Here is a 25855-nt window from a genome sequence, read left to right as displayed (position 1 = left end):
AGCCAGCTTGTCGTTTGCAGGATATATCTCTCCGTGATGCCTACACAACTGTAACCAAGCAAGCTCACAGTGTGGGAAGCAATCTGTAACGCAGATGGTAAGTATTAACCCCCCCTGTTTATTAGTGTGTCATGCATGGGGATTAGGATGACAATAAGGCAGATTTGCATTTCAGCAGAGTACAGGCATATTTGCGTGCACTAAATATATTTCTCTACACAAGATTTTCTGACTCTTTGGGTGTCCAAATTCTCCTGTGAATTTACTGTCCTTTGAGTGTAAAGACCAGATTAGGCTGGGACTAAGGGTTTGAACTGCAGTGGTATGTGCTGTGAGGCTTTTAGGGATCACTTCTTTTTCATACCAGTGGCCCGTGTGGTGATAGCTAAGTGCTCCACAAGTGGGACATTAGCTCTGTCCTGGGGAAGCCGCATTGCTTGCTAAAAGTAGAGGAAGAGAATCGAGAAGAAGGTTAAAAAGCCTCTTCAGAGCCACCGACTCCTCGCACGGCTCGATGCGGTGCCAGCCGCCTTGCGGGGGCTGCTGTAGCTCTGAAATTCAAGCTTTGCCCTAGTGCTGTGCTCAGGATTAGCTGTGAATCCTGATGAGTGGGACACTTTATACAAACCTAGTGTATTTATTGCAGGGCACTGTCTTTTGTAGCCCAGCACCAATTATCTGATACTTACACCTTGCTCATAGCTGTATTCAATAATCAAGTTATCAAACACAGCTTTGTGCTAGAGAGCGCTGCTGGGAGCATTACAATTTTGCTTTTACCCTTTGCAGTAGCTGTGGTCTCTGGCAAAGGAACATTGTCTGCCGATGGTGGTGACTTTGAGCAATTGTTGAACATCTTTTGAAGGCCGGTTTATTATTTATTTTTTTTAAGGAAGAGCTGAAGTTGGCTTTTTCACTAGTGGTCCCCAATTATGAATTACTTTTGGCCTGTTCCTTCTGGCTGTGGGTGCTGGGTCATCGCTCAGGCTCTGAACACGAGCGCAAAGGGCTGGAGAGCCAGTGACGGAGAGGTCAGAGCTGGTGCTGCCTGGGTGACTGCTGGGTGCCGTTCAGCTGGACAGGAGTACCAACTCCTGGGTTTGTCCTTGCTGCGCTTTGGTGCTGCAAAGGTGCTTTTCCAAACAGCAGAACCCCTGCGACAGCCTGGCTCCAGCTCCCCGCCGCAGGGCTCCGCACTGGCAAGTCACTGTGGCTGCTGAGCGAGAGCGTTGGTGTAAAAGCAGCACGTGGGACTCTTCCCATCTCCGGGCTGGTGGTGTACCTGCTCCCAATTCAAACCCTTCTGGGTTTCACAGGCGAGTATGGAATAGCCCGGGCAAAAGCAACAGGCGCTGCTGGAAGGCTGCCGTGGGGATCACGGCCTCGGGCACACACGACACCTCTGACCGCCCAGCAACCTTGAAACTGAGCCGGGCTGAGGGAGGGCGAGCGGGGTGGCGGTTGCTGCAGGCTGAGCAGTGAGCACAGTCCCGCAGACAGCAGGAAGCGATGCGCTCCGACGGGAGCAGGAGCTCGGTGGGAGCAAACGAGGGTCATGCTTTACATGTTTTAGCAAATGTGCAATATCCCACCTGTAGCAAGCTGCACTTCCACCCTGCTCAGAGACGTACCCATGTTCCCGAATTTCTACTTGCAGCACACATTAGAAGGGTTAAAGCTGAAACAGACCATTTTCTTTCCTCCATCCCCTGAATTAAATCACCTGTATCCAGAAAAGCAAGGTGCAAGCTAACTTGTAGTTTTACACAGAAACTTGGGTGGATTAGGACACTGTGGTCATGACAATTACTGTTAGGTTGGTTTTTAATACCTGCCAAGGGGTGCAATAACATTTGGCTGCTGCCAGAGTAGCTGGTTCGGCGCTGGGGGACTGGCACACAGAGATGCCCTGCGACAGGAGAAGCCTGGATCGGCCACGTGTCCAGGAAGCGGTTTGCAGAGTGAGCGCAGCAGAAGGCAGCCTCAAGGCAGGACAGAGCGGACTAAGCTCAGGGCGAGATACAAGCTGCATCCCTCCTGACAGCAGAACAAAGGCACACCTAGGAAGCCTGTCTTGGTACCGCCCGTCCGGCTGAAGAAAGCCACAGGATGGAGAGCTGCAGGGCTGGACCAGGACGTACCGTTCAGCACTGAGAAGTCAACAGCCCGGGCTCCTAGGCTGATGCTCCATACCTGGAAGTTATCTCCTACCCTGCTCACATCAAAGGCAGTGTCTTACTCTAAAACTCGTACCACATACACAAGAGGATTCAGCTGATACCTTTATGCTACTGAGTACAGAACATAACCAACAAACCGGCCACAAAACCTCATTTTCTACCATCATGCTGCAGATGCAGAGGTAGGGAGCATTGCATGACTGCGGGGATGAAGCGGTGGGGAGCATTTCCAAAGACAGCAAAGACACACACGGATTTGCAGCAAGGACCTGGTGCTTCAGGCTAATGAAATATGGAAGGGGTGTCGTGTCTTACCTTGTCAGACCACTTGCCTCTTCAAGCCTGGCCCTGCAGGAATGGCTGCAGTTCTGCGAGCTTCCCACAAGCAAAACCTCAGCCCAAAGCCCAGCTGAAAGCCTCACGTGGTCCCAGCAGCCCAGGGATGCTGCAGCAATCGGGGCTCACCCCCATCAGCTGTGGGCACTTGGGGGCCCAGGGGCACACCACCTCCAGGCAGGGCATGGTGCTGAGGGGAGGACATGGTCCCAGCCGGTTTCAAATACACATCCTTGCTGACATAACCCTGTTAGGCTCCTCAATAAACATGAAATATTCTGTGGTTTATGGGATGTCATGCCACAATTGCATATATTAATTTAAAATCCAATTTAGCTTTCAATTAACTCTTTAGTCTATTAGATATTGCAGGTGAAGATTACAGGCACCCAAGTGTCCCCCATAACTAATGACACGGCAATTCATGCATTTCCATTTGCAAAGGACGTAACAAATAGTTGTGAGTAGCTCAGTAGTCTTTTTTTTTTTTTTTTAATGTTTTTAAAAAAGTAGGTTGTTGTTGCTAAGCCCAAAGGAGCCGAAGCTCGCAGCTAGACTGAGCAGGGGACACTGGGCTGCAAGCGGGCCAGCTTGGGAAGAGAGGTGGGCGGTTGCATCTGGGAAGCTTTTTAAACTGTGACTCATTCCCCTTGTATCAATCATTTACAAGTAGCAACAGAGGGTGCAAAATGAACAGAGCAACAGCAGGTATTGCAAAATAGGTTTATTTTTACATTTGAACCAAATACAGTTTGCATTTATTGCATGAATCACATGCAGGTGAATACTATAAAAAAATACCTGTGCACATACTTTCTTAATCCAAGCATTTATATATAACTTATAAAATCTTCATAGCATAAAATAGCTGTGATTCAGAACAGAAATTTTACACGTAAAACTGCATGAATGTACCTGTCAAACTGTGCCTTTCTTAGGACCAACTGATTCCACCCCAACAGCTTAAAACAGCTTGCTGCCAAGTTTTTTCCCAATTTTGGTCCCATCCGCTGTGATGTGGCACCTCCACGGGGCTTCAGCTCTGCCACGCAGCTGTACAACATAAAGCACTTGTAACAGAAGATATTTTAAAGGTGTTTTAAAGCCTGATGGCAGTGCTTCTGCGGTGTGTGGGAGGGAGGAAGACTAAGGATGGGACCCTGTGGCTTTGGTGGCCTGAGTCCAGTGCTCACCAAGGGGCACGTGCCCTGTTGAAACACTGGTTGAAGCTGTTTGCATGCACATGTAAAGACCTCACAGACTGATTTAAAACAGTCTGTCCGTAGCCTGGGCAAATCTAAAAATGGTTAGAATTTCTGCCTGCATTTCTTCTAGAGACTACCGACCTGGCTTTAAAATCGTGCAGCTCTTTCAGCCTCCCGCTCCTCAGACAAAACTCCCAGCTACATTTTGGGAACTTGAGTATATCTACCTAAGCAGTTAAACGATGGCAAAGCACCTCCTTTACATTCTTCAGGTTAATTTTTCTTGTAGCCAAGAAGACAAGCGCACGTGGTTAGAAACCTGGCTTTCACTGTACATTCTACCAGGGAAGGCACAGGGGCCATGCCTGAAGCTCCACGGCCATAGCGTGTTATATTTTTCTAGCCAAGCAGACCACATTCACCGCTGTATTTCTCAACAGCTCATTGGTCCAATAGCAGAAACAAATATATTTTTAAAATAAGCAGCCTGAGTTATAGCGAGGACCCTCCTATGAACGTGCCTCAGCTGCTGCCCTACAAGTGTATACATGGTATTGCAAGATGCACGGAAGACCAACCGTAATGCTGTGCAGCACCACAAAATGATGGCATCTTATCATCACCACACGTTGGAGTCACCGGAGTCACCACTCAGCTCCTTCCACAACGCAGTTTTAAGGACGCTGTTTGTCACCCCTGCACGATAGGAAGGACTCTGTCCCATCCCCTACACAGGGCAGCTAAATCAAGAGTTAAACAGTGTGAACGCAAGCCTCAACACTGGGGTAACAACTCCGCTCCTCTACTCGGTTGTATGTAGGCAAAGGATCTTTTAGTGGAGGCTTTCTTATTAATAGCCAAGATAAATCTGTTACAAATCACTTAAAATGTTTTGTGTTGGATTTTTATTTCTTCTGTTTTACTTTTTGGGGGTTGTTTCTTGGGGTTTTTTTGGGGAGGTTGGGGATTGCAGTAGATAAAACCCACTACAACACGCACGGAACTAGCCAGGTCTAGCAGTGCCATCAGAAGGCACTATGACAAGTGATAAATACAATAATCACCAGATTTCTTTAGGGAAATGCTCAGCCATAGCCACGTGTGGCTGTTCTGATCTCTGCTGACACTGGCTGTTGAATAAACCTGCCACCCTGGCCAGCAGGATGCTCCTGCCAAAGCCTGACAGCGGGAAAGCGCCAGCACTCGTAGAGCCCCCACCTCCTTCCACCTCCGCCTCACCTTCCCGCTTTCAGCCACTCTTCCTTTGCCCCCAGGGACAGCAGGGTGCAGACAGAGCTCTGCGCGCCCCGGGGACGGCGCTTCGCTCTTGGCTGGTCGCTTCTCTCCCCACCCCACCAGCCGCTCGCTCCCCAAAGCGAGCCCCTCCCCGGCTTGCCCTCCCGCCCCGGCAGGAGCAGCCCCCAGGCAGGCAGCGGGACCCGCGGGGCCGGCGTCCCACGGGCACAGCCACGCTTCCCCGCACCCCAACCCCCTGGCGAGCCAGCCGCCGCTGCTGCTCCAGCTGGGATCCTGGCTTTGCGCTCTGTGCTTGGCAGCTTTAGTCACCTGGGCCAGGGGTCTCTAACTGTGGGACACAGCGGGGTCAGCGATCTCTAACCCAGGGATGTTTGCGTGCAGCAATTCCCGTGACCCCTACAAACGGGGTATCTCAGGCCAGTCGTACTGGGTTTGCACAGCAAGGTCATGGTAGCGGGGGAAGCTACAGGGGTGGCTTCTGTGAGGAGCTGCCAGAAGCCCCCCCGTGCCCACAGAGCCAATGCCAGCTCCCAGACGGACCCACCGCTGGCCAAGGCCGACCCAGCCGCCATGGCGGAGGCGCCACCGGGATAACGGGTTCAAGCAGGGGGGCAAAACCCCCGTGCAAGAGCTATTGCCACCGCAGAGGAGTGAGCATACGTGGGAGCAACAGCTCAGCCCCCCAGGGCAGGGCAGGGGGGGCTCCAGGAGCCGGAGCAGACATTCCCCAGCAGCCCGCGGCAGAGCCCACGGCGAGGCAGGCTGTGCCCCCAGCCCATGGGGGTCAGCGGGGGGCAGATCCCCACCTGCAGCCCGGGGTGGATGCCCAAAGGAGGCTGTGACCCCATGGGAAGCCCATGCTGAAGCAGGTTTGCTGGCAGGACCTGTGGCCCCATGAGAGGGACCCTAGGCCGGAGCAGGGGCAGTGTGAGGACCCTCCCGCTGAGGGGGAAGGAGCAGCAGAGACAGCATGTGATGGATTGACGGCAGCCCCCATTCCCATCCCCCTGAATGCTGGGGGCAGGAGGTAGAGAATTTGGGAGTGAAATTGTGCCCAGGAAGGAGGGATGGGTGGGGGGAAGGTGTTTCTAAGATTTGGGTTTATTTCTCACTATCTTACTCTGATTTGATTGGTGATAAATTAATTTTTCCCCAAGTCGAGCCTGTTTTGCCCATGACAGTAAATGCTGAGTGATCTCTCCCTGACCTTATTTCGACCCACGAGCCTTTTGCTACATTTTTTCTCCCCTGTCCAGCTGAGGAGGGGAGTAATAAAGTGGCATTGGTGGGCACCTGGCATCCAGCTAGGGTCAACCCACCACACCAGTGCAGAAAGGCACAAAACACTTCTCGATCAAGTTACCAGCCTTGATCGACTCATCACATCTCTGACCTGGTGGTGCCACAGGTCCCTTGGTGAGGAAGGTGCCGCGCTCACATCAGTCCCAACATCTTGTGCAGCACTGGCACAACCACGGTCGCGCTGAAGCCAACTGAGGAGTACGTTATAAATTTATACGGCACTTCAACTTCTAGTCGCCTCCGGGCTTCCAGGTCACGGATGGGAAACTTGTACCGATAACCCAGCATGCCAAGGACCACACTCTTCATGAGCTGGCGTGTCAGCAAGACAATAATAATCCCTACGAAGAACCTGGCCAGCACCACCACCACTATTTTACCGGTGAGCAGAGGAAATCCAAGCTGAAAATTTTCACTGGTGTAGGCTGGAGCAGCATACCGGTTATTTAACCAAAATCCCACTGTTGCTCCAGCTCCTGCTCCTAAGATAGTAGTGGTGTCTCCCCTGGTAGGGCTGTAGTAGTCTAGTTTGGGGTAGTTGTAACATAAGACAAGAGGCACGACTATGGAAAGCAGTGGACAGAAGGGACTAGTTAACAGCAAGTGATCTATCACGTCCCACACAGGATACAAGAGCACGAGCAGCACAGCCGAAATCAGCGCTCCACCGATGACGTCCTGCAAAGAGATCACATTTAAAAGTTTTGTGAGACCTGGAAGGTGAAACAGATATTCTTGAGTGAAGATAAAAGACCAGGATCTGCATTTGTGGCCAAGCAGCAGCAGAGGAATGCCCTGAATTCACAGCCATGGCACTGCCCATGTGCAGTGACAACCTGAAGCCTGTGCTAAACAAATCATGACCTGAACCTGACCGTGGCCTTCTCCGTATTTCGGACATATTGACCCATATTTTTCCCCTGAACAAGTGAGATCCTTCCCCTCACCTGCTTCCGTGTTCTAAGGGCACTCTCCTCCTACAACTTCCATGGAAAAGGCACATGCACAACTCCATCCCAGGGGCAACATCACGGTAAGCTGCATTCATCCAAACCCTTCCCGTCCCATAATCCTAAAGTCATGTCATCATATCAGTAGAATCTGATGAAATCGCTTGTTTCCTCTCCATCTCTTTTGTCAGAAACACGCACCCCATCCAGGACCAGCAGCTCCAGGGGAGGAAAGCACAGAGCCGCAGGACGCGGTACGTGCCACGACTTCTGCCGGCTGCGGCAAGAGGTAGCACCGCCGGGCAGGAACACATCGAGAAATCTGTTGCCTAAGCCTATGAAATCCGGCTTGCAGTAATGAGCCCGAGGCAAGCGCATAGTTAAACCCTAATTTATTAACAGGGGTAAATAAGGTGTTTTGAGCACTTGATTGTTGCCATCCGCGAGGCTGGGAAAGGAGACAAGAGGTAACCCCTAATAAAAGCTGCCCATGTGAGAGCAGCCAGAGAAAAAGCAAAATAACAAGTTTCCCTGTGCAGCACTCCAAGCATCGCGCAGGAGGCAGCAGTTTGCAGTCTGACCATGAAATAATCACAGACAGAAACGTCCTCTGCTCAGGACAGTATCTTCTTCACCAAGTCATGACAGCTGACCACTACCATGCTTCGTCACAGTCTAAAATGACTTTTAATGAGAATTTCCCTTACAGTTAGGCAGGAATGAGGGGACTTCTTCACAACAGAAATATTTTATGACTTTCTGGTAAATGCATTGCTCCAGTATGGCTGAATTTTAGCTGTTTACAACTTCCAGGCAATAGATTCACAGAACATTTGCTTTTAAGCAACTCCCAGAGCCATTTTGCATATTCCTAATACTAATGTCCACTTACATTTATTCCCTCATCCATGACACAAGGATAGCCATGGAAACACACAAAGTTGTTCACAGATATCTAATATGTAAAATACCATTAGATGTCAATAATATTTCATAATAATCATCTTTTGATAGCAATTTTTAGATGATAACTTCACCACAAAGGCATGTTTTGGCCCAGCACTAAGTAACCACATCAACAGGGAAGAGCTGGGGGCTGCACCCAGCACTGATGCTCAGAAATCCCATCACCACTGTCCAACTCCATCCCCCACCCCTCTATTTGTCCACCTCATATTAGAAGAAAAAGTCCTGACACCTCAATACTCCCTCCACATGTGATGGAGTGAAACTCAAAAGCTGTTTATGTGCTTTTCTGTTCTAGTTAAAGACATTTAACCAAACACTAATATTCCCCTAACAAAGGCTTTGCTCAGCTCTGCCCAGCTGACTCCAGCAGTTCCCGGGCGGGGTGCAGCCAGCCTCTGTTTACAGACCCGATTAAAGTTTTCTGAGTTTTGCTATCCTCTCATACAGCCCCAGCGCAGGAGCACAGCTCCTGCAGTTTTCAAGCAGGACCCAGATAACCAGCTCTTCTCCCACCAGTGGCTTACGCCAGTGGTCTCCAAACTGGGTGGGTGCACAGGGCAACCCGTTGGGCTGTAGGAAAAAAATACTTTTTGCACCACTAATAAGTAAAATAAAACATATACATACATTTTTAAAGTAGTGCTTATTTCATCCTTATCTCATCCTTCTTAAATTTATATTTCTGTGTGTTTTATAACGTACGTATCAGTACAGCAGTATATGTATATAATTCAGAAGTATATTTACAACTACTGGGGGTGCACGCTCAAAACTTTTTAACTGATCAAAGTCATCGAGAGACCGGTGGTTTATTCTGGTTTTCCCTCTATCCACCAACTGATAGGCTTCCCGTTTTGGAGACTTCTTACGAGAAGCTGCTGGAGGGTGCAGGACATCCCCAGCCACGGCCATCAGCAGTGGCTCCCTTCGGTTCCAGTATGCGTGGGCAGAGGCTTGGTTTTGTGAACACCCAGAGAAGGCAGTTGAGTCCAAGATCAACACCTTATGAAGATATTTAGCTGTGCAGAATTAATGATTTTCCCCCCTCACCTGTAAAACTAAGGAGAAGATGGGATGAGGAGGGATGGTGCTGATTTCCGTGAGAAAAACTGCTTTTCCTGGAGTCTGCCCACTGTGCACCCCGGAGCGGGACCTTAGCTTTTCCCAGCGGTGGAGCGGCTGTTAGCACTCCCAGGAAGCACATTCTTGTCCGTCTGCCTGGGTAAACAGATTAGCCTCTTGCCAAACCCACAATTATAAAGGAATTTTTAAATGAGGGCAGGCATGAATTTTGCTCAAGGTGCAGTACTACCGGCAAAGGTGAAAACCTTGTTTCCCTGCTAGGACGCTCCAGCTCCCTCAGCACAGACAAGTCCTCCATCCTTCCCCAAAGCCCCCCCGCTGCCATGCAGCTTGGCCGGCTCGCACACAGAGCCCCCCACCTCTCCCACAGCACAGAGCACCTGCCCGGGCTCCAGGAAGGGGCCTGGCTCCTGGCGACCTGAACTGCAGCAATGCCGTTCTGCTTTGCTACCTAAAAACAGGCCAGTACCAGGTTTCTAACGCTCCAAGTTGTTCGAGTTATTTGCTGATGCTACAGGTACATAAAGAAAAACAGCTGAAGTGAATGTCCAGTTGGATGTGCTGCCTGGGATGCAGGACTGCGGCGCTTCAAAACACCTTCTGCCCATCCCCCAGGCAGCACGGCAGTGGCACGGTCCATGGGTACCGGCATTGCTGCTGCTGTTCTTGTGCTGGGCTGGTTTTGTGGTTTCGCCAGGTCTTAGAACACGGTTTGTTTTAGTATTGCAAAAGCTTTCTGAAGGCAAGACCCTCCTATGCTCTCCCCATCAAAACTATGGTTGGAATTGCAAGCACTCACAAAATGCCCCCAGAATATCAAACCATCACCCTGAACATGGTGGCACTCAAGCACCTTCCCTGACATTGCCAATCAAAGCAAAAATAACACTTTTCCTATTCTGTCCTGTATATCGTCACTTACCGCCTGAACTCCCTTCACACCTTCACTTAGTGTGAGATGCTACTCACTTTCCTAAACAGAAATATCTTACTTGCTTTCCACTCCTAAAGGTTGCCCTGTTTCATCCCACAAGGAATGTACTGCTACTGGAAAGTGATGCCAGTACCTTGTTTGTTTATCAGTTCTAAAATATTTAAGATAATTTCAGGATTAATGGTGGTGTTAAAAACCCTGAGGTACCACAGCGCTAAGCAGCCAGGTAGGGGGGTGCAGCATGTCACCTCCTGAGGCTGCTGTCATCGGCAACAAATGCATCAACACTGCATCATCGGTACATCTCAAGGAAAAAAAACCAATTTGCTTTGTTTACAGAAACAACTTTCAGGTTTCTTTTTGGTCCTAAAAGGCGACCTTCTGACGACTCCTGGTACCCTACACACCACACTGGCCAGCATGGGGCATTATGGCTTTTAACTGAGGGCAAGGAAAGGGGAAGCTGCCGTACCACCGGTAAGGCTGCCATGGCATCAGCTGCATCTCTGGAGTGACTGGCTGACCCCGAGCCCCCACCGATGGCCGGTGACAGGGGAGCGTGCACTGTAGCCGGGAGGGGACCCGGCTCCGCTGCCACAGCAATGCCAAACCCATCAGCTCGGTGCATGAAGAAATTCCTACTGCTGGCTCTGAAAGGTTAGAAAAAGGTGAAAAGCTTCCCCTCCTCCTGCCGCCTTGGGGGCTGCCCTCGGCTGATGAAGTTCTTCCCAATATGATTTGTAATGATCTTGCTTGCATCTTTCAGGAATACTGTGCACTCACACAAACACCATTGCTCATCATTTCAAACACAAGATGACTCAGGCATGCTCCAGCAGCAGTGAGACAGGAAAACCCATTCACCTCACCGAGGCAGGGATCAACACCGGGGCCAAGGTTTTAAGATGGAGAGTAAAAGGATATTTTCTAAAATACAGTTCTCTGGGGAAAAAGACAAACAACAACAACAAAAAAAAAACCCAGTCCTATTGTCTCCAATTGCTTTTTGTTCCTTAAAAACAACCCCTATAAAGTCACAGATTCACTGCCTCAAAACATGTCCAAATGTTTGCTTTGCCCTTTCCAGGTAACCCCAGATTCCCTCTTCACCAGCTCCTCAGGCTCCATCATTTAAGACCTAGAAGGAAGGGCCCTGCCTTTCCCCTGCTTCTCCACGCACATGGGATATTCTCATGTCAAGGTGGTGAATGTGGGTTGTTGTAATTAAATTATCTCTCAGCAGCACAAGTGCATTGCTTCCACCCCACCCCCTACCCGGGTGATGCTCTCCTGGTAACAGCCCAGGCAACGGGTGTTTATTCCCTTTTCCCTAAGCATAGTATTCATTCCGATACAGCCATAATGATGCAGACAGCTCTCATACCAGCATACTGCCTCTCCAGAAGGTCTTTATTGGTAACGTCTCTTCTACCGGCACGACTGTGATTTTTGAGGCCACTCCTGATCCAAAAGCAACGCCAGCAATGCTGAGATACAGACTGATTTGCAGAGCTGGGACTCCCGAAGATGAGCCCCCGCACCGGAGCTTCAGCTACAGCTTCGCAAAGCACAGTGCAACCTCCTCACCAGTCCTCCTCTGGTTCCTCAAACGGGAAAAATTCACTTTCACTAAGTCAGTGGGTATATTCAGACCCATTCATTTGCTTTACTAAAATATTTTGATCGCTTAATACATAATTATATCCTGTCAGCGTTCGTTTTCTGTTAGGATCTCAGTTAAAAATCCATTAGACAGAGCCTGTTTCAGCTGGCAGCTTGGCTGAGCGGCTGCTGTGCCTCCTGGCCCGGCACCTCGGACCGGCCAGGGTGGGAGCATCCCTCGACGTGTGGGAAACGGCTCTAAACTGCACTTCTTCCCCAAAGGAACCTGTCACTGCCAGAACCTGTGGTGGGATGCAGCCGCAGAGGGGGGTCGCATCTGGGCAGCTGTGACCACTAGGCGCCTCACAGGATGGGGACCCCAGCGCAGTGCATTTACCCTTTTGAAAGGCAGCATTCCTCACACTTCAACTAAAGAGCTTTTTTAATTAATTATTTATTTTAAAGCCCTTTTTTAGCATGTCAAAGACACAAAGGACTTTTTCTTCTTTACCCTAAAATCCATCTAAATTTAGAGGAGTCTTTCATTAAGATGGACCAGCATGGGAAGTATGCGAAGAATTTTTACTGATTGACTTAAGGTCAATAGCCAAGAAAGGGTGCCTCCATCTTTGATTTAAGATATTATTTTGATCCACTAGGCCTGGAAGGGAAGGTCAAGCTATATTTTATAGAAAACCTTGATCTTATAAGGGCTCCCTTTCTTACAGTTGTCAAGTCTCCTTATTACAAACATAGTTATTAGTAAAAAAATGCCATTATTGATGCATATGCAACCAACCAACAGCACATATCAGCCTCCTGCAGGGAAGTAGCCAGGAGCTTCTGTCCGTGCTTGGGAAGCTGGACCACCCCTCTGACCGCTGGATGTGACACATCAGTAATGCTTCCCCTCCTCAGAAAGGAACCAGCTACACTGTAGCCAAAGTCACACCGAAATCTGTTCTTAAAGCAGGACTGACAACTCGAAACAACTGAGCCCTAAAAATCTGTCATATACAGCCACAGATATTTTTTTATTATTTTCGAACAAAGTACTTGTGCATCTCAGTCCTTTAGGAATGAATTTTCTTCCAGCTGAAAACGAGAAGCTTGTCATGGTATTTTTCTAAACGCCACATGCCTGTATGGTAACGGGAGACACGCTGTCCCCCGGTCCCCCAAGGGCAGCTCACTTTTCATGTTTGACCCTCTCCTCTGCTTGCCGCTGGTGTGACTCACCGACCTGCTATTCCTTCCCTGACACTCCCAAGCTAAACCAGCCCAGGATATTTCTCGCTGACAACAGTGATACTATTGCACAAAGGGCTTAGCTAAGGAGCAGTGTCAGTTGCCCAAGTGCATTCCTCACAATTAAAATTTCAAAATAGAGAAACTCCAATTCAGATGTCACACCAACCTCACCAGGCTCCTCAACTCACCTGCACCACTGCTTCCCTCATGGTATAAATAATTCCCCTGCAGACTCAAATAGCAATAGCCCCAGGGTTTCGCCACAGCTGCCTTTGAATGCACAGCCTGGAACTTCGTGGCACAACTCGTATGTTCCTGCAGTGGCATGGCCAAGGCAGAATGGACATTGCTTGGGAAGTGGGAGATGGGCACCGCTGTGGGGAAGCAGAGCTAGAGGCACGACCAGCACGCGGCGGCGCAGAGCATCCTTACCAGGACTGTGTGCATCCCCGTGTAGAGCCTGCTGAGGCACACCAGCGTCGAAAACACAAATGCTGCTACCAGGCCTAGTTCGAATGGATACTGCAAAAAGGAAAAACAAAACAAAACCAAAAACCTCCCCATTACACCATTATCCATTTTAACATCACTATATAGCTGAAATAAAACACCCAAGCAGCCAGACTGATGTAAGGGTCTCATGTTGGGAAGTGGCTCCCGAGTTGTACTTTCCCAAAGAGATTAACATAACCCCAGAGGAGACCTCACGCTGGCCAACATGCAATCCTGCTGGGAGGTTGTCTCATCTGCGGTGCCACTTTTGCAAAGGTCTAGTCTTAGTGTGGAAAAAGCCTGGAGAATAGATGGCATCTGCAGAGTTCTTCCCTGCAATATCTACCTGCAAAATCCATGTTAGTGCTAAAGACCTTAAGGAAAAAAGCACAGCATGTCATACAAACAATGCCTGAGGCTGAACTGCAGCCTCAGATCACCTGAGGGGAACGCGATAGCCGCAGAGCCTGACCAGAAGCGTGATCGATAGTCCTGGAGCAGTGGGCTGGGAGGGGAAAATCAATGTCTGAGCTGAAACCGCAATCCAGCTATTAGAGCAGTCAGGACCACTCTTCCCTGTGACACCTAAGGTTTAATTGTCTTCTTACGAAGCCAGTTTTGCACAATTCCCTCTCTGAGTTTCCTACAAACACGGAAGGAAGTGTTGAAATAAACCAACATTTTAAAAAGAGAAAAAAAGCCCCAACTTTTGCTGAAGAATAAGCTTAACATACAGCCCTTAATCCACTCATTCAAACCCTGAAACCCAGTGGGCTGGCAGGCTCCTTTCAGTCTGTAAAGGAGATTTTTCGGGAAAAAAAAGGAAACCAACCCAAAATATAAATAAAGGAAATTAATTCCCCCAATTTGACATAAAGTCTCCATCTACTGCTGAAAGCTGACAACTGACCAGGGTGGCCACAGGTCAAAGCAAAAATGCTTCTGTGGAAATTTTAAGCATAACAACTTGCTTCTGACCCTTTCCCCTCGGGCGTAATCTAGCCCCCGGAATACAGAGCTCAGACCCAGCTGCAGATGTCACTCCCAGTTCATAAAACGCTATTTCTTCCTCACTTCTCTAAGCCTTCAGAGGATTTACGCCCACTTTATTTGTCCCTCAGCAGGCAGCCTGGGAGCTAGTCCAGATCAGTAATTGATGACAAGGGCAGCTTGAGAAGATAGCAGCATAATGCACTGGTAGATTTTTCCTTCTTAATAGAGGCAATTAAATCATTTAATTATTTTACAGCAGCTTTATTGTTTCATGGCAATTTCTAAGAAGTACAAGACAGCATGTGAAGAGCTGAGCTTATCCACTGGTAGCTTATCCATGGAGGAGGAAGACAAAGTGCTGCTGACCGGCTCTTTTTGGCAGCTCTGAGACATGGGATGGATTTGGCCTTCCAGGGCTGACAAATATCCCACGTTATGGCTCCTCCTCCCCATCTGCCAAGCTGCTCCAACCAGTTCACATACAATCACCAGGGAGCAGGAGGCTGGCAGCACAGCTTTGGGTACCACCAACCTGCTCACTCATCCCCGCGCTGTAGGCAGCAGCAGAGCACGCTGTTTCATGGCTGGGACCGGGTAAGTCTGGAAGTTAAATTAATTCAGGGATCCTGGTGTAATTCAGAGATCTCTGGCTCCATGAGTTACAGCCCCAGGACACAGCACCTTTCACCAAACGGGTGGCCAGCTTTTGTCCCTGCACACACGCCAGCACCATAGGGAGGACACCTGGGGACACTGCAACGGCAAGACCCCCCTGGCCATACTGCGAGCCCTCTTGGCTACATCGGCTTATCTTTGAAATACATCTGAGAAGGCTGAGAAACACACTTAAATGCAACGCAGCCAGGAGGTTATTATGGATAGGGTGCAGGAAACCCCTATTTGGATTCATAAAATGAATGGAAAACTGCCATGGAGAAAGGAGTTTCCGGAAAATAAACCTTTTAGGAAGATCAAAGGCTGAAGGTTTGGGGGAAATAATTATGAGATCTCCCCAAGCAGCCTACAGCTCCAGTGCCACAACACTGCTGTTACTTCCCTGACAAACAAGCTTTCAAATCACGTTGTGCGCTACGAGTCTACCACAGGTTAGAGCCAGGGGATATCCAAGGATGCTTTTCCTGCATCATACAAAACACAGGCAACACAGAGCTCCTTTGGTTTCCCTGGGAGCTGGCATTTGCTGATGTACAGCGATGGCTTGGTGGGCACGGGGCAAGCACAAAACACTGACACTGGGCAACTTCTGCAGCAGCATGGCAGCTCCCTGCATGGTCACCCCGCATGTGAAAACCCAGGGAACCCACCACACCACCCTGCCCACGGCTCTAAGCAGGGCTTATACTAAAGAAAGGAGATTTCCACTAAATTTCTTCTTGTATCTATTATCGGCCAGCTATGGGTAACCACAGGGAAAAATACACCTCTTTGAAACTAAACACAGCTCCTCTGGAAGTAGCAACAGCTTTGGATTTGCTAGTTTTCTGTAGCCTGCTGCAAGTAGGCTCATGATTTTCTTTTTATTATTTATTTATTTATTTTACCTTTTTGTACCCCCTACCTTGTACTGGTTTGTGGTCGCAATGAGAAAGGAGAAGGAAATGGCGGTAGCTGCCATGGCGTGGGTGGAAGGCATCCCGTACTCCGCATTCGTCCTCATTTCCAGCTTGACAACAGGTGGTGAGAGGGGCCGAGGCCACTTCAGAATGTCCTTGGAGACCTGGCCTATGTACATCACAATCTGGGGAGAAGAAAGGCCACAGGGCTATCAGTCAGCACAGGCAATCCCCACTCAACCACCCGAGAACCACTGCTATTTCTGCGCTTTTTCCTGCAAAATCCACCACCCCGAGTGCAGAATTCATTCCCTGAATTATTAAAGGGGTTTCCATTATCCAGTCGGTGAAGGAAACAGCGGTTTTACTGCACCACGTTGTAACCTGATCACAAGTGGGACCAAAAGGAGAGTTCACTGATGAGATGCAGCAATACAGGATAGCGTGAGACAGACAGCTGGCTCCCACCCCACGCCAGAGAAGTTTCAGTTTCCTCCCCATCCCTTACATCCCCTCTCCTGCAAAGCAAACAGCTACAAGAGAAATTTTTCTGCCACCACTTGCAAATCACCGCCTTGCCCAGCCGCGTCCCTCCCAGCTCCGCGCAGCAGCTCCGTGAGGGCAGCTCCCACCCCAGCCACCGCGGGAGGTGCTGCAGGAGCCCCGCTGGGACGCACCACCAGCATGGTTATTAAATAATAACCTGGCATCCTCGAGGAGGCAACAGTGAGAAAATTGGGCAGGTGACATGCAGCGCCAGTTCTCCTGCCTGACTCCCCAGCGATGCTGGGCTGTTGTGCATTGCTTGGGACACGAGAGGTTTAAGCAAGGGCCCTGTTAATTAGCTACCGAGCACTGCAGCATAGTGATTTTAGGGGAAATGTCCCATTCTCAGGTCACTGCAAGCCGTAGCAAAGGGAAGCAGAGGCATGAGGCAAAGCCAGCCGGCATCGCCGAGAGGTGCAGCCCCCCCAGAAGTAGCCAGGGCACCCACCGTGATGACAACCTCTGCTCCCCAGCACCCTCTGCCCAAAGGCAACGGGCTCTCAGCATCCACAGTAGACAAGGACGTGAATAAAAGTCACCCAGGCTGTTCCTGGAGAATACATTTGCTTTCTATTGCCACCCTCCTCCCTCTGGATAGTGCAGCCAGACACGGGCAAATCAAGCTCTACAAAAGAAAGCAAACTATTTTTCTTCTTTTTTTTTTTTAAATACAAAAAATAGGTTAACTGATGTCTGCCATGAAAGCTCAGTTGCTGCGCGAGACGGCTCGCTGTTCGCTTCTCACACTTCCACTAGCAAAGGAGGGGTCCTAAAATAACATCCTTCCCATGCTGGTGTTAGCCATATGCCAAAACAGCAACACAATCATCCGCTGCCACATTTGTCACCAGCCACATTGCATCCCTCTCTCTCCCACCAGCCATTTAAAAATGGCTTCGTGTTAAAAAGAAAAATGCCAGGATTCAGGATTCACAAATCGGGACCAGGAAAAAGCCAAAATGTCACGGTCCTTCCTCCCCCTCTCTGCAGCAAAGCACATGCCGTGGGGAGTGCTAGGCTTACAGCCAGCATCAGAGCCTGACAAAGTGACTGCGGGTGCCTTTGCATCCTTTATCCCTCATCACGTGAATCAATTACCGCCTTATTATCAGTGCCACCTGGGGCACGCCTGCTGCTCCTCCTTCACCCTGATACAGGGGACATAGGGCAGTCAGCAAACACCCTGCCCCGCACTGGTCACAGTAGAGAAAGGGTCAAGAAACAAGTGTCTCAAAGAAACCACTCTGGGTTTATTTCGTTAATGGCACCTGTTTCCAAATGCATACAGGCACATCTTTGGAGTTAATTAAATTCCAGGGTTGAAAGCAAAATTACTCTCTGTGACAGAACATAAAACATTGAGGCTGCCATTTGTGATACCATCTGAGAGGCAAGGTAGGACAAGCCAGTTTATCAGCAGTCCTCTCTAATAATGACTTCCACTTGTAGCAGTATTATTAGCACTGGTACGTAAGAGTATTACAGAAAGGGAAATGAGTCATCTTTGAAATGAAGGCTATGCTAGGACTTCTCTGCTGGTGGAAAACAGGCTGAATGCTGGAGGTGGTATGGGTAAGCAAAAACACCAGGCATCCTCACAACACCTTCCTTCCTAGCATTCCAGATTGAATTCTGACCCTTTTAAAAACATGTATCATATAGACACGTAGAGTAATGAGAGGTGAGACAGCCTCCATAGAACATGAAGATGAGTCCAGAACACGTTCAGACTAAGCACCAGACTTTGCCTTTAGCTTCTCCAGGCGCTGTGCACATGGCTTTTAAGCACAATGTCCTGGACTATTTGGCAGAAGCAGCAGTTGTGGGCACAGTAAAACACTCCCCCATTAGCCAAACTGGCAGGCTTTCCTGAGTGGGCAAAAAATGACAAGCACACCATTGCTAAAAGCCCCCCAGCAAAGGTGTTGCACTGGTTCACCGGCCTCCCCATGTGGGGCCCACACGCAGCTGGAGGAGCACAGGACAGCCCAGGCTCCGCACGGGCTCCTTGGCTCGCAGCACAGAAAAGCCAGCAGCCCAGAGCCCCCGCCAGAGCTGCCCACGGTGGGCAGCGGGGTGCCCTCCTCGGGGGACAGCCCTGTGGCACACAGCAGGGCTGGCAGAGCGCCAGCTGGGACCTGCACGTCTGTGCCCAGCCCAGATCATCAGCCAGTCCTGCTGGAGAGCATCACACAGCTGGCGACAAAGAGCAAGTACCTCTGTGAGCGTGCCAGGCACTGACATCCAGAGCTCAGCCATGAACAGGGAAAAAAACCCAAACCAAAACCACACCCCAAAAACAGAGAAGGCCACCGCAGATGCCATCACTGCTCGACAAGTGTTTTGCAGAAACATAGTTACAGCATTATATTTTACTGCAGGATATATCTGAATTACCTACCACCTTCAGAAGATGAGTGGCATCTGCCCTGGTCAAGCAGCATATTCTCTCTTAAGGCACATCTCATTATTTCCTGACCTCCTTTCTCTGCCTTTTTGAATTTACTCCCTTAACAGTCCCAGGAGAGGAAGCAAGCAGCCTGCAAGTTTTGGCCAGTTACCAGCTTTTTTCAGCCTACCAGATGAGAAAACCCCGGTAATAAACCTTGTGAGCAGCAACCACTGAAGCGCTAGGAAGGAGGAGAAGGGAGATGAAGAGCTGAGCATGGGGGACAGGTTAAAGATCCACACAGAGCCAAGCCACACCTATGCTTAAGTTACCTGTTTGTGCTACGTAAAAGCCTTTGATGGCCTGGGAATAAATTTAGCATGGGCAAAAATTAGCCCAAGTGCAGACCAGCAAGTAACTCGGGATTGCGTTGGTCACAGGACTGCGTAGTTTTGCCGTGCTTTCCAGCCCACCCTAGGACGCCGAAGAGGGCACCCGCGATGGTTTGGGACAGGAGAACAGGGGAGGCAGGCTAAGGCTGGACCAGGCGCTGTCGCCTTGCAGGTTATGCTGGGCCATCCCTCGAGCCGCCAGCGCTGGGCTTCACCCAGCTCCCCTTGCTCCACAAGGGCTGGGGAGATCTACCAGGCAAGAAGGGGCCAGGCTCAAACCACGCTGACCTAGATTTAAATAAAACCCATTCCAAAAGTCTTTACCTGCCTGTGTACGTTTCCACCCAAAGGGTCTCCAAGCCCAAAGCTGAACCCTTGAAGACTGAGCGAGCAGACACCATTTGCTCTCTCGTAGGCACGGCAAAGAAGAGAAACCCTGAAGCAAATAATTTCTTCAGGCTCTGTTGTTCTGTTTGCTCCTTCCTTTGCTGACAATTTTTGCCCACCTAGAGTGCTACGTTATGGCTCGCAATGCTTTTCTTCTGTGTTTATTTCTAGCACAGGCTCTCTTCCGCTCTGTCCAACTGACATAGATCAACCAAATTTTCTGCAGTTCTGGTGCAAAATAGTTTGCAGACATCTTCAGCATAAATAATTCTAATTTGCACATTAATAAGTACCTCTGTCTCTTCATGGGGAATTGGTCTGAACCTGGAGACTTTTCCATTACTGAAGCAACAAAGTGAAAGCGTGATGGATTGTGTAGGACTCAATTTGCTGGAGATGATAACTACGCTGGAATGCACGGGAATTGAGCTGAGATTTCACAAAAGTCGATGGGATGAGCATGGCTAATTTCCTTGTCTGAAAGCTGACAGCAGCAGCTCCAGCTGCCCTGTACCTCAGACTGCTCAAACTTTCAAAATGGAATTTAACCGCTTCACACTCAAGTTACAAAGATGTGTTGGCAAACAAGGGGGGCTGCTCAGGCTGGCGGGGAGGGAGGGGAGCTGGGCTTCAAGGATGGGAAAGGGAGAAGCACCGCAGCCTTCCTAGGTCACTGGACACCCACGAGTGGGGCCCAAACCTGGGCAGAAGCAAAGCGATGCTCTTGGGCATCAGCCAGTTCTGTAGAGCCTGCCCTTGTCCCAAGACCCCAACTGCACCTCCCCATGGAAGCTCCCCACCGAAGCACGCTGTTGGGGAGGCTAAGGGACTCTGCTCTACCTCTGTATTTGCAAGTCCTGCAAGCTACAGTTGTGACAAGTGCCACAACGTGAGTCTCTTAATAAATAAATGATGGCAAAAGCAAGGTGGACCACAGCATGGGAACAGAGGTGCAGTGGAGGGGTCACTGGCAGCAACCATGCATATGCATAATGCAGGGAAACGCCACCTTCCCTTCTGTATGGAGGTGTGTGCACGCACACACTGGGAAACGCTGCTCACATGCCACTGCCATGGTGGGGACCCTCAGGAAGCTACGTCAGCTCCCTAATATTTGCAGTGTCACTTGACAGTGACATGGCAGCGCCAGCTGGAGATGTGGGAAATAAAACGCATCCCCCAAGCTCCTTCTCCCAAAGCCACACGGGCACGGCCCATCGTGGCAGGTCTGTCCCCCACCGCTCCTCCCTGCAGGCTGCACAGCTCCTGTGTCCCCTGCCACGGCTCTGCCTCAGTGAAACACAAACCAGGTGTTTCATTTACATGGCTGAATCCGTGAGCTGCATCCGCAGGCAGAGCAGAGCCCAGGGCTGGGTGAGGCAGGCTCTTCCTCCTGAGGGCTCCTGCTCTGCACTGCAAGGGAATACATCACCTCAGTCTCATTCTGCTCCACGGTGAAGCAGTAAGCCTGGCTTACTGAGCAACGCTTGGGATCTAGGCTATGGCTACCCTAATCTGTTCAGAGTTGAACCAGCCTCTACAGTTTCTGCATGGCCAGGCACTATCGCATCAGCTCGGCACGCTGCGGTCGTGCTGGGAACGGGATGCGGCACAGCCTCTGGCAAAGCTGCGGTCCCGTCCAGGGGTCCCGCACTGGTAACCACACAAGCTGAAAACGCGGGCCAAGGCAGCCAACCTGACACTAAAAAACATTTTCCTAACCCCACACTCACAAACGCTACAACTAAATTTTGGATCTTCTGAACTTCCTTATATAAGCCTGCTCTTCTCTCATGCACATCCATGCTCTCCCAGCGCTATGAAGATGACTGTGAAGTCTTCTGAATTAAATCCTCACAACAAATGCAAGAAGCACTAAAAAAAAAAAAAACTTGGGTAAAGACTTGTTTCTTGTTCCCCTCTCAAAGGGTTTTTCTGTAATGCTGTAAGCAACTTAAAAACAAGGCTTTCCCCAAACGCTGGTGCCTGCCAGTACTGCTGGGGTGGCCTGGGCAACACGAGGGGAACCACAATCCCTTACAGCCAAGGCATCAGGTGAAGTAAAGGCAAAGCTTTATTGCCACTTTGGGTCAACAACATTACATTTAACTACACAAACGCAATTAGCAGTTGCTATAGCAGCACAGCCACCTCTGCAGCCTTTTCCTGAGGGTTTCCTCTGAGTCATATATATGGTCCATCTCCAAAAGTACATCCTCACCTGGGGCTTTGCACTGGGGTAAACAAGGCAAATCTGTCTCTGTGTTTTAACAGACTTCGCTTTAGTGAAGAATGATGAATCCAGCTGGAGGCCTTGGCATCCACATAGGTCCGGGTGCCAATTCATTTGTTCCAATATCTACAGGGGTTCCCTCTGGGGTGAGGGGCTGTTCCCTTCCTGTGAGCATCAGAGTCCCATAAAGTGACCTGGCTCCTCAATGTTCACGTAACTCTCTTACTGCTTCAGCGATCTCAGAAGGGGTTTTCTCACCTGCAGGTGTTGCTGGCATTTTCCGTGGTTTTCCCTCACTACCCGTGCCACACCTGTGGGCAGCACACCTGCAGCAGGAAGCAAGAGCGCTGTGTGCAGATTTACCACCACGGTGCAGACGCATACGAATGCACACAAACACACAGAGCCAAGCCAGCTACGCAGAGGCACAGGACCGGTGCCTTGGGGCACGATTTCCCCTTTGGAACATTTCCATGGCAGCTGCCCAGACCCTGAGCCTGGCAGGATTTAGGGAACGGGCCTCGTGCTGCAGGTGTGCTGCATGTGGCACGCTCTCCTTGTGCCTCCGCTGCCACCACCCCTGCACAGGGACAGAGGCACCCGGGCACGCGAAGGTCAGGAGGAGCTATTCTTTTTGTACTCTGTAATATTGCAGCTAACAAAAGGCGAACCAGAACATATTTCTTTTCAACTTCTGATTTTGCAGCTCTCCTGTCTGCGCTATTGATCTATTAAAAGGGCAAAATGAAATTCTAGAGAAGACGCGGGGTCAAATAGCACTGGTGACTTCTTCCTTGAGGCTCGCCGTGTGGCAGCCTGACTTTGAATCTACTGGTTTGACTCCAAAATAGAAACTCTACAACCTGGCTCTAGAAATCCTAACCTGCAATAGTATTTGTTGTCTTTCCAGAAAGGAAACTTACAGTTTGAAAATGATGTTGCTTTTGTTTTTATCATAACCACTGCGTGCTGACAGGAGTGACAAAGCAAATCGGCAACACTGGAAAGAGGGGCGGCAGCAAAATAAGGATGCACTATTAATAAACTGGCATTTGCAGAAGATTAGTCAAGCAGAAGCAAAGACTGTATTTGTGGTTGTCAAGGCAGGCGTGACTTTGATTCACCATACAGAAATTAAAGCAAGCATGCAGTCTGCACTGTTCACAGCTGCTATTCTCAGCATCCCCCAACTAAGGCTTAAGTAGATAAACACTGCAACAGACAATAGCTGTGGCTGTGCCCCTTGAGCATCACTTGGGTCACAGTGAAAGAGGAGCAGGGCAAAGAAGAGCACGTTCTCGTGAAGATACTCCTCCTGCCCCCAAGTCAGTGCCAAGAACTAAGGTTTGGCTTCGGGACAAAAACCCACGAAAGCCACTGAAGAGCACTGGTGGCCTTTCACCCCAGCAGCAGCTCAAGTGGAGGAAGCCCTGCAGAGCAGAGGAGCCCCAGCACCCTCAGCCTGGAGGACCCCAAGCTACCCTCTGATTGCATCCTGCTCCCCATCCGCTTCCCAAGCCACTCAGCTGCTCTCCACATGCAGAGATGCCAACAGCAACCGTGAGGCTGGGCACCTCCTTGAGGCACACGTGCCTTACAAGAGAGGGCGGCTGGCTAGGAAAACTCCAGGATCCACCATCTCCAGTGTGGCTATTTTTTTCCAGAAAACACATCAATCTTGCACTAGCTGTGCAGGAACTGTACGCGTTTGCCAAGGATTTGGTCAGGTGCAATGGGGTATTCAAGCTCTCATTGAGCTGGTGGGATGCTGAAACACTTGAGATGTCCCAGCCATGCTGTCAGCAGGATCACACGAGGCAGATCTCCAGCCCGCCACGAGCAGGACCATATCAGCAGCAAGCCAGCGGCACCACAGCATGCATGTCATGGCAAGGGGCAGCAAGGGACAGGAAGGGGTAAGAGACAGCACAGGCAGCTTCTTGAAAAATATATATATAGGAGGGAGGACTTTTGGTGTCTCAAGTCAGCCTTCAGAAACTCAAAACCAGAGTAAGAGAGCTTTGTGCCTTCAGAAGCATAACCAACTGACATCCCAGGATGCTCACTCTGTCTTCAAAAGAAGCCTTTGGACAAAAACTATAAGGTAGTTGACTATCTTATGATGGGTTTAAATAAAAGAAATTTGGGCCCATTCTCTTGGTAACAGGAAAAACCACTGTCACATTGTTCTAGTTTTATCATCTAACACCTAAAACTGGGAAACTGCTACACCTAGTAGTTCTAGTGAAATAGGAAAGGTTTCAACTTAAACTTCATCTCAAATTACTCCCAGTTGGCCTCAGTCGTGCAAGCTTCACTGGCACGTTTTCTTCAAGGGCAGAGTACAGCTACCAGCACCTACAGAATTCTCTTTCAATCAACACTATCTTGTGCACAGCATTTTCTTTTATGGACCGTCTATTTTTGCATTCTGACATTTTGTAGTTAGTTGCCTGCCTGAATAGAGTCTTACATGTTCTTATGCAGTGTAATATATGGCACTTTAAAGAGTTTGGGTGTTAAGTGACTTTCATCAGCTGTTCCAAGCTTGTTTTTGTGAAATGTTGCAAAGGCACAAAAATATTTTGCTGAAATGTTGCAAAAGCACAAAAAATAACAAACAAGTATCAATAATCCAAAGTTTTCAAAACAAGGTGAGTTTTCAAAGCAGCATCCAGTGACTCAACCACTGCCCAGTAATGCCAGTGGCATGATGATTGCAGGTAAATTCCTGCTGGTTATTAAGCTCCTGGCTGCCCTGAGAGCCAGACTTCAGAGCTCATCATTCCCAAGGAACTAAATGCCAGCAGCCTTTGGAAACCTGTTCCTCTGAAAAGCAAGACTGGAAACTAAATTGCCATGGATCCAGACCCAGGACCTTCTCAGGTGTGCTGAAGATGTCTGCACCCAGTGCCGCTCAAGGAGCTCAACAGGGCACAGGCAGCCCCCCAAACTCTCCTTCCCTGGAGATGCCGCCTCCACCTGAGTCAGCAGCTTATCGCCGTCATACACCGACAGCTTCCACACCTGCCCCCGCAGAGTCCATGCTGGCCAGCTCTTATTTGTATAGCATAAATTTAAGTTTTATAGGGTCAAAAGATCCACGCACCCTGAAAAAAAAAATAACCAGAAAAAAAATTCCAAGCAGGCTGAATAGCAAGCAGAAACTGTAATTATTTTTTTCCAGGTCTCTACCTTACCTCTGAAATTCCACACCAAAATAAAGCTTTCAACCCTGAATGGGTGCAGAGAATAAAAAAAAGCAAACTGAGCTTTCACCTCTCGAGCTGTAAATGCGCAGTAAATTTAAGGTACATTTGGGGGCTGGTTCATGTGAAGTTATTTTTCATCTCTGCACTGCCTGGCTGAAGTAGCAAGACTCACTGGCATCAAAGTCTCGTCTGTGCAGATTCAAGAGTGTTTTCTTCACATTGCTGGAGAAGGGAAGCAAAGACACGAGGGTACCTTCAGCACTGACCCAGCATCTTGCTCAGGGGTGTCAGGCAGTTATTCCCCTTGCCTGTCTGTAAAGGGAAAGGTAAAGCCTACATATATACTGTGAATCTTCAGAGGAAAGGCACCATGGAAGCATAATGTGCTCCTTTAGGTTTCTAAAGGATCTGGATGTGACGACAGCCAGCGTTTCCCAGAGCCACCCAGCTAAACAGAAAAGCACAAGTAGCCAGTTTTGGGGACCTAGAACTGGAGAAAATGTCCCAGGGCACCAAGTCTACTCCTCTGCTACTGCTGAAATAAACTTTCTTCATAGTTTTTCTTACT

General features: G+C 49.5%; 1 protein-coding gene across 1 annotated transcript in view; it reads right to left on the bottom strand.

Moving 5' to 3' along the window:
* Positions 1 to 1058: 1058 nt before the first annotated feature.
* Positions 1059 to 25855, bottom strand: part of SGPP2 (sphingosine-1-phosphate phosphatase 2) — a 42067-nt gene continuing 17270 nt past the window's right edge. The window contains exons 3-5 of the mRNA XM_055817599.1: positions 16134 to 16313; positions 13502 to 13591; positions 1059 to 6958 (exon numbers count right to left, since the gene is read on the bottom strand). Coding sequence (XP_055673574.1) covers positions 6413 to 6958; positions 13502 to 13591; positions 16134 to 16313 — 816 coding nt within the window. The 3' untranslated portion in view covers positions 1059 to 6412. The remainder of the gene's footprint in view (positions 6959 to 13501; positions 13592 to 16133; positions 16314 to 25855) is intronic.

Source organism: Falco peregrinus, chromosome 12 (genome assembly GCF_023634155.1).
Source record: "Falco peregrinus isolate bFalPer1 chromosome 12, bFalPer1.pri, whole genome shotgun sequence".
Lineage (NCBI taxonomy): Eukaryota > Metazoa > Chordata > Aves > Falconiformes > Falconidae > Falco > Falco peregrinus.
This window is presented reverse-complemented; position numbering and strand designations above follow the sequence as displayed.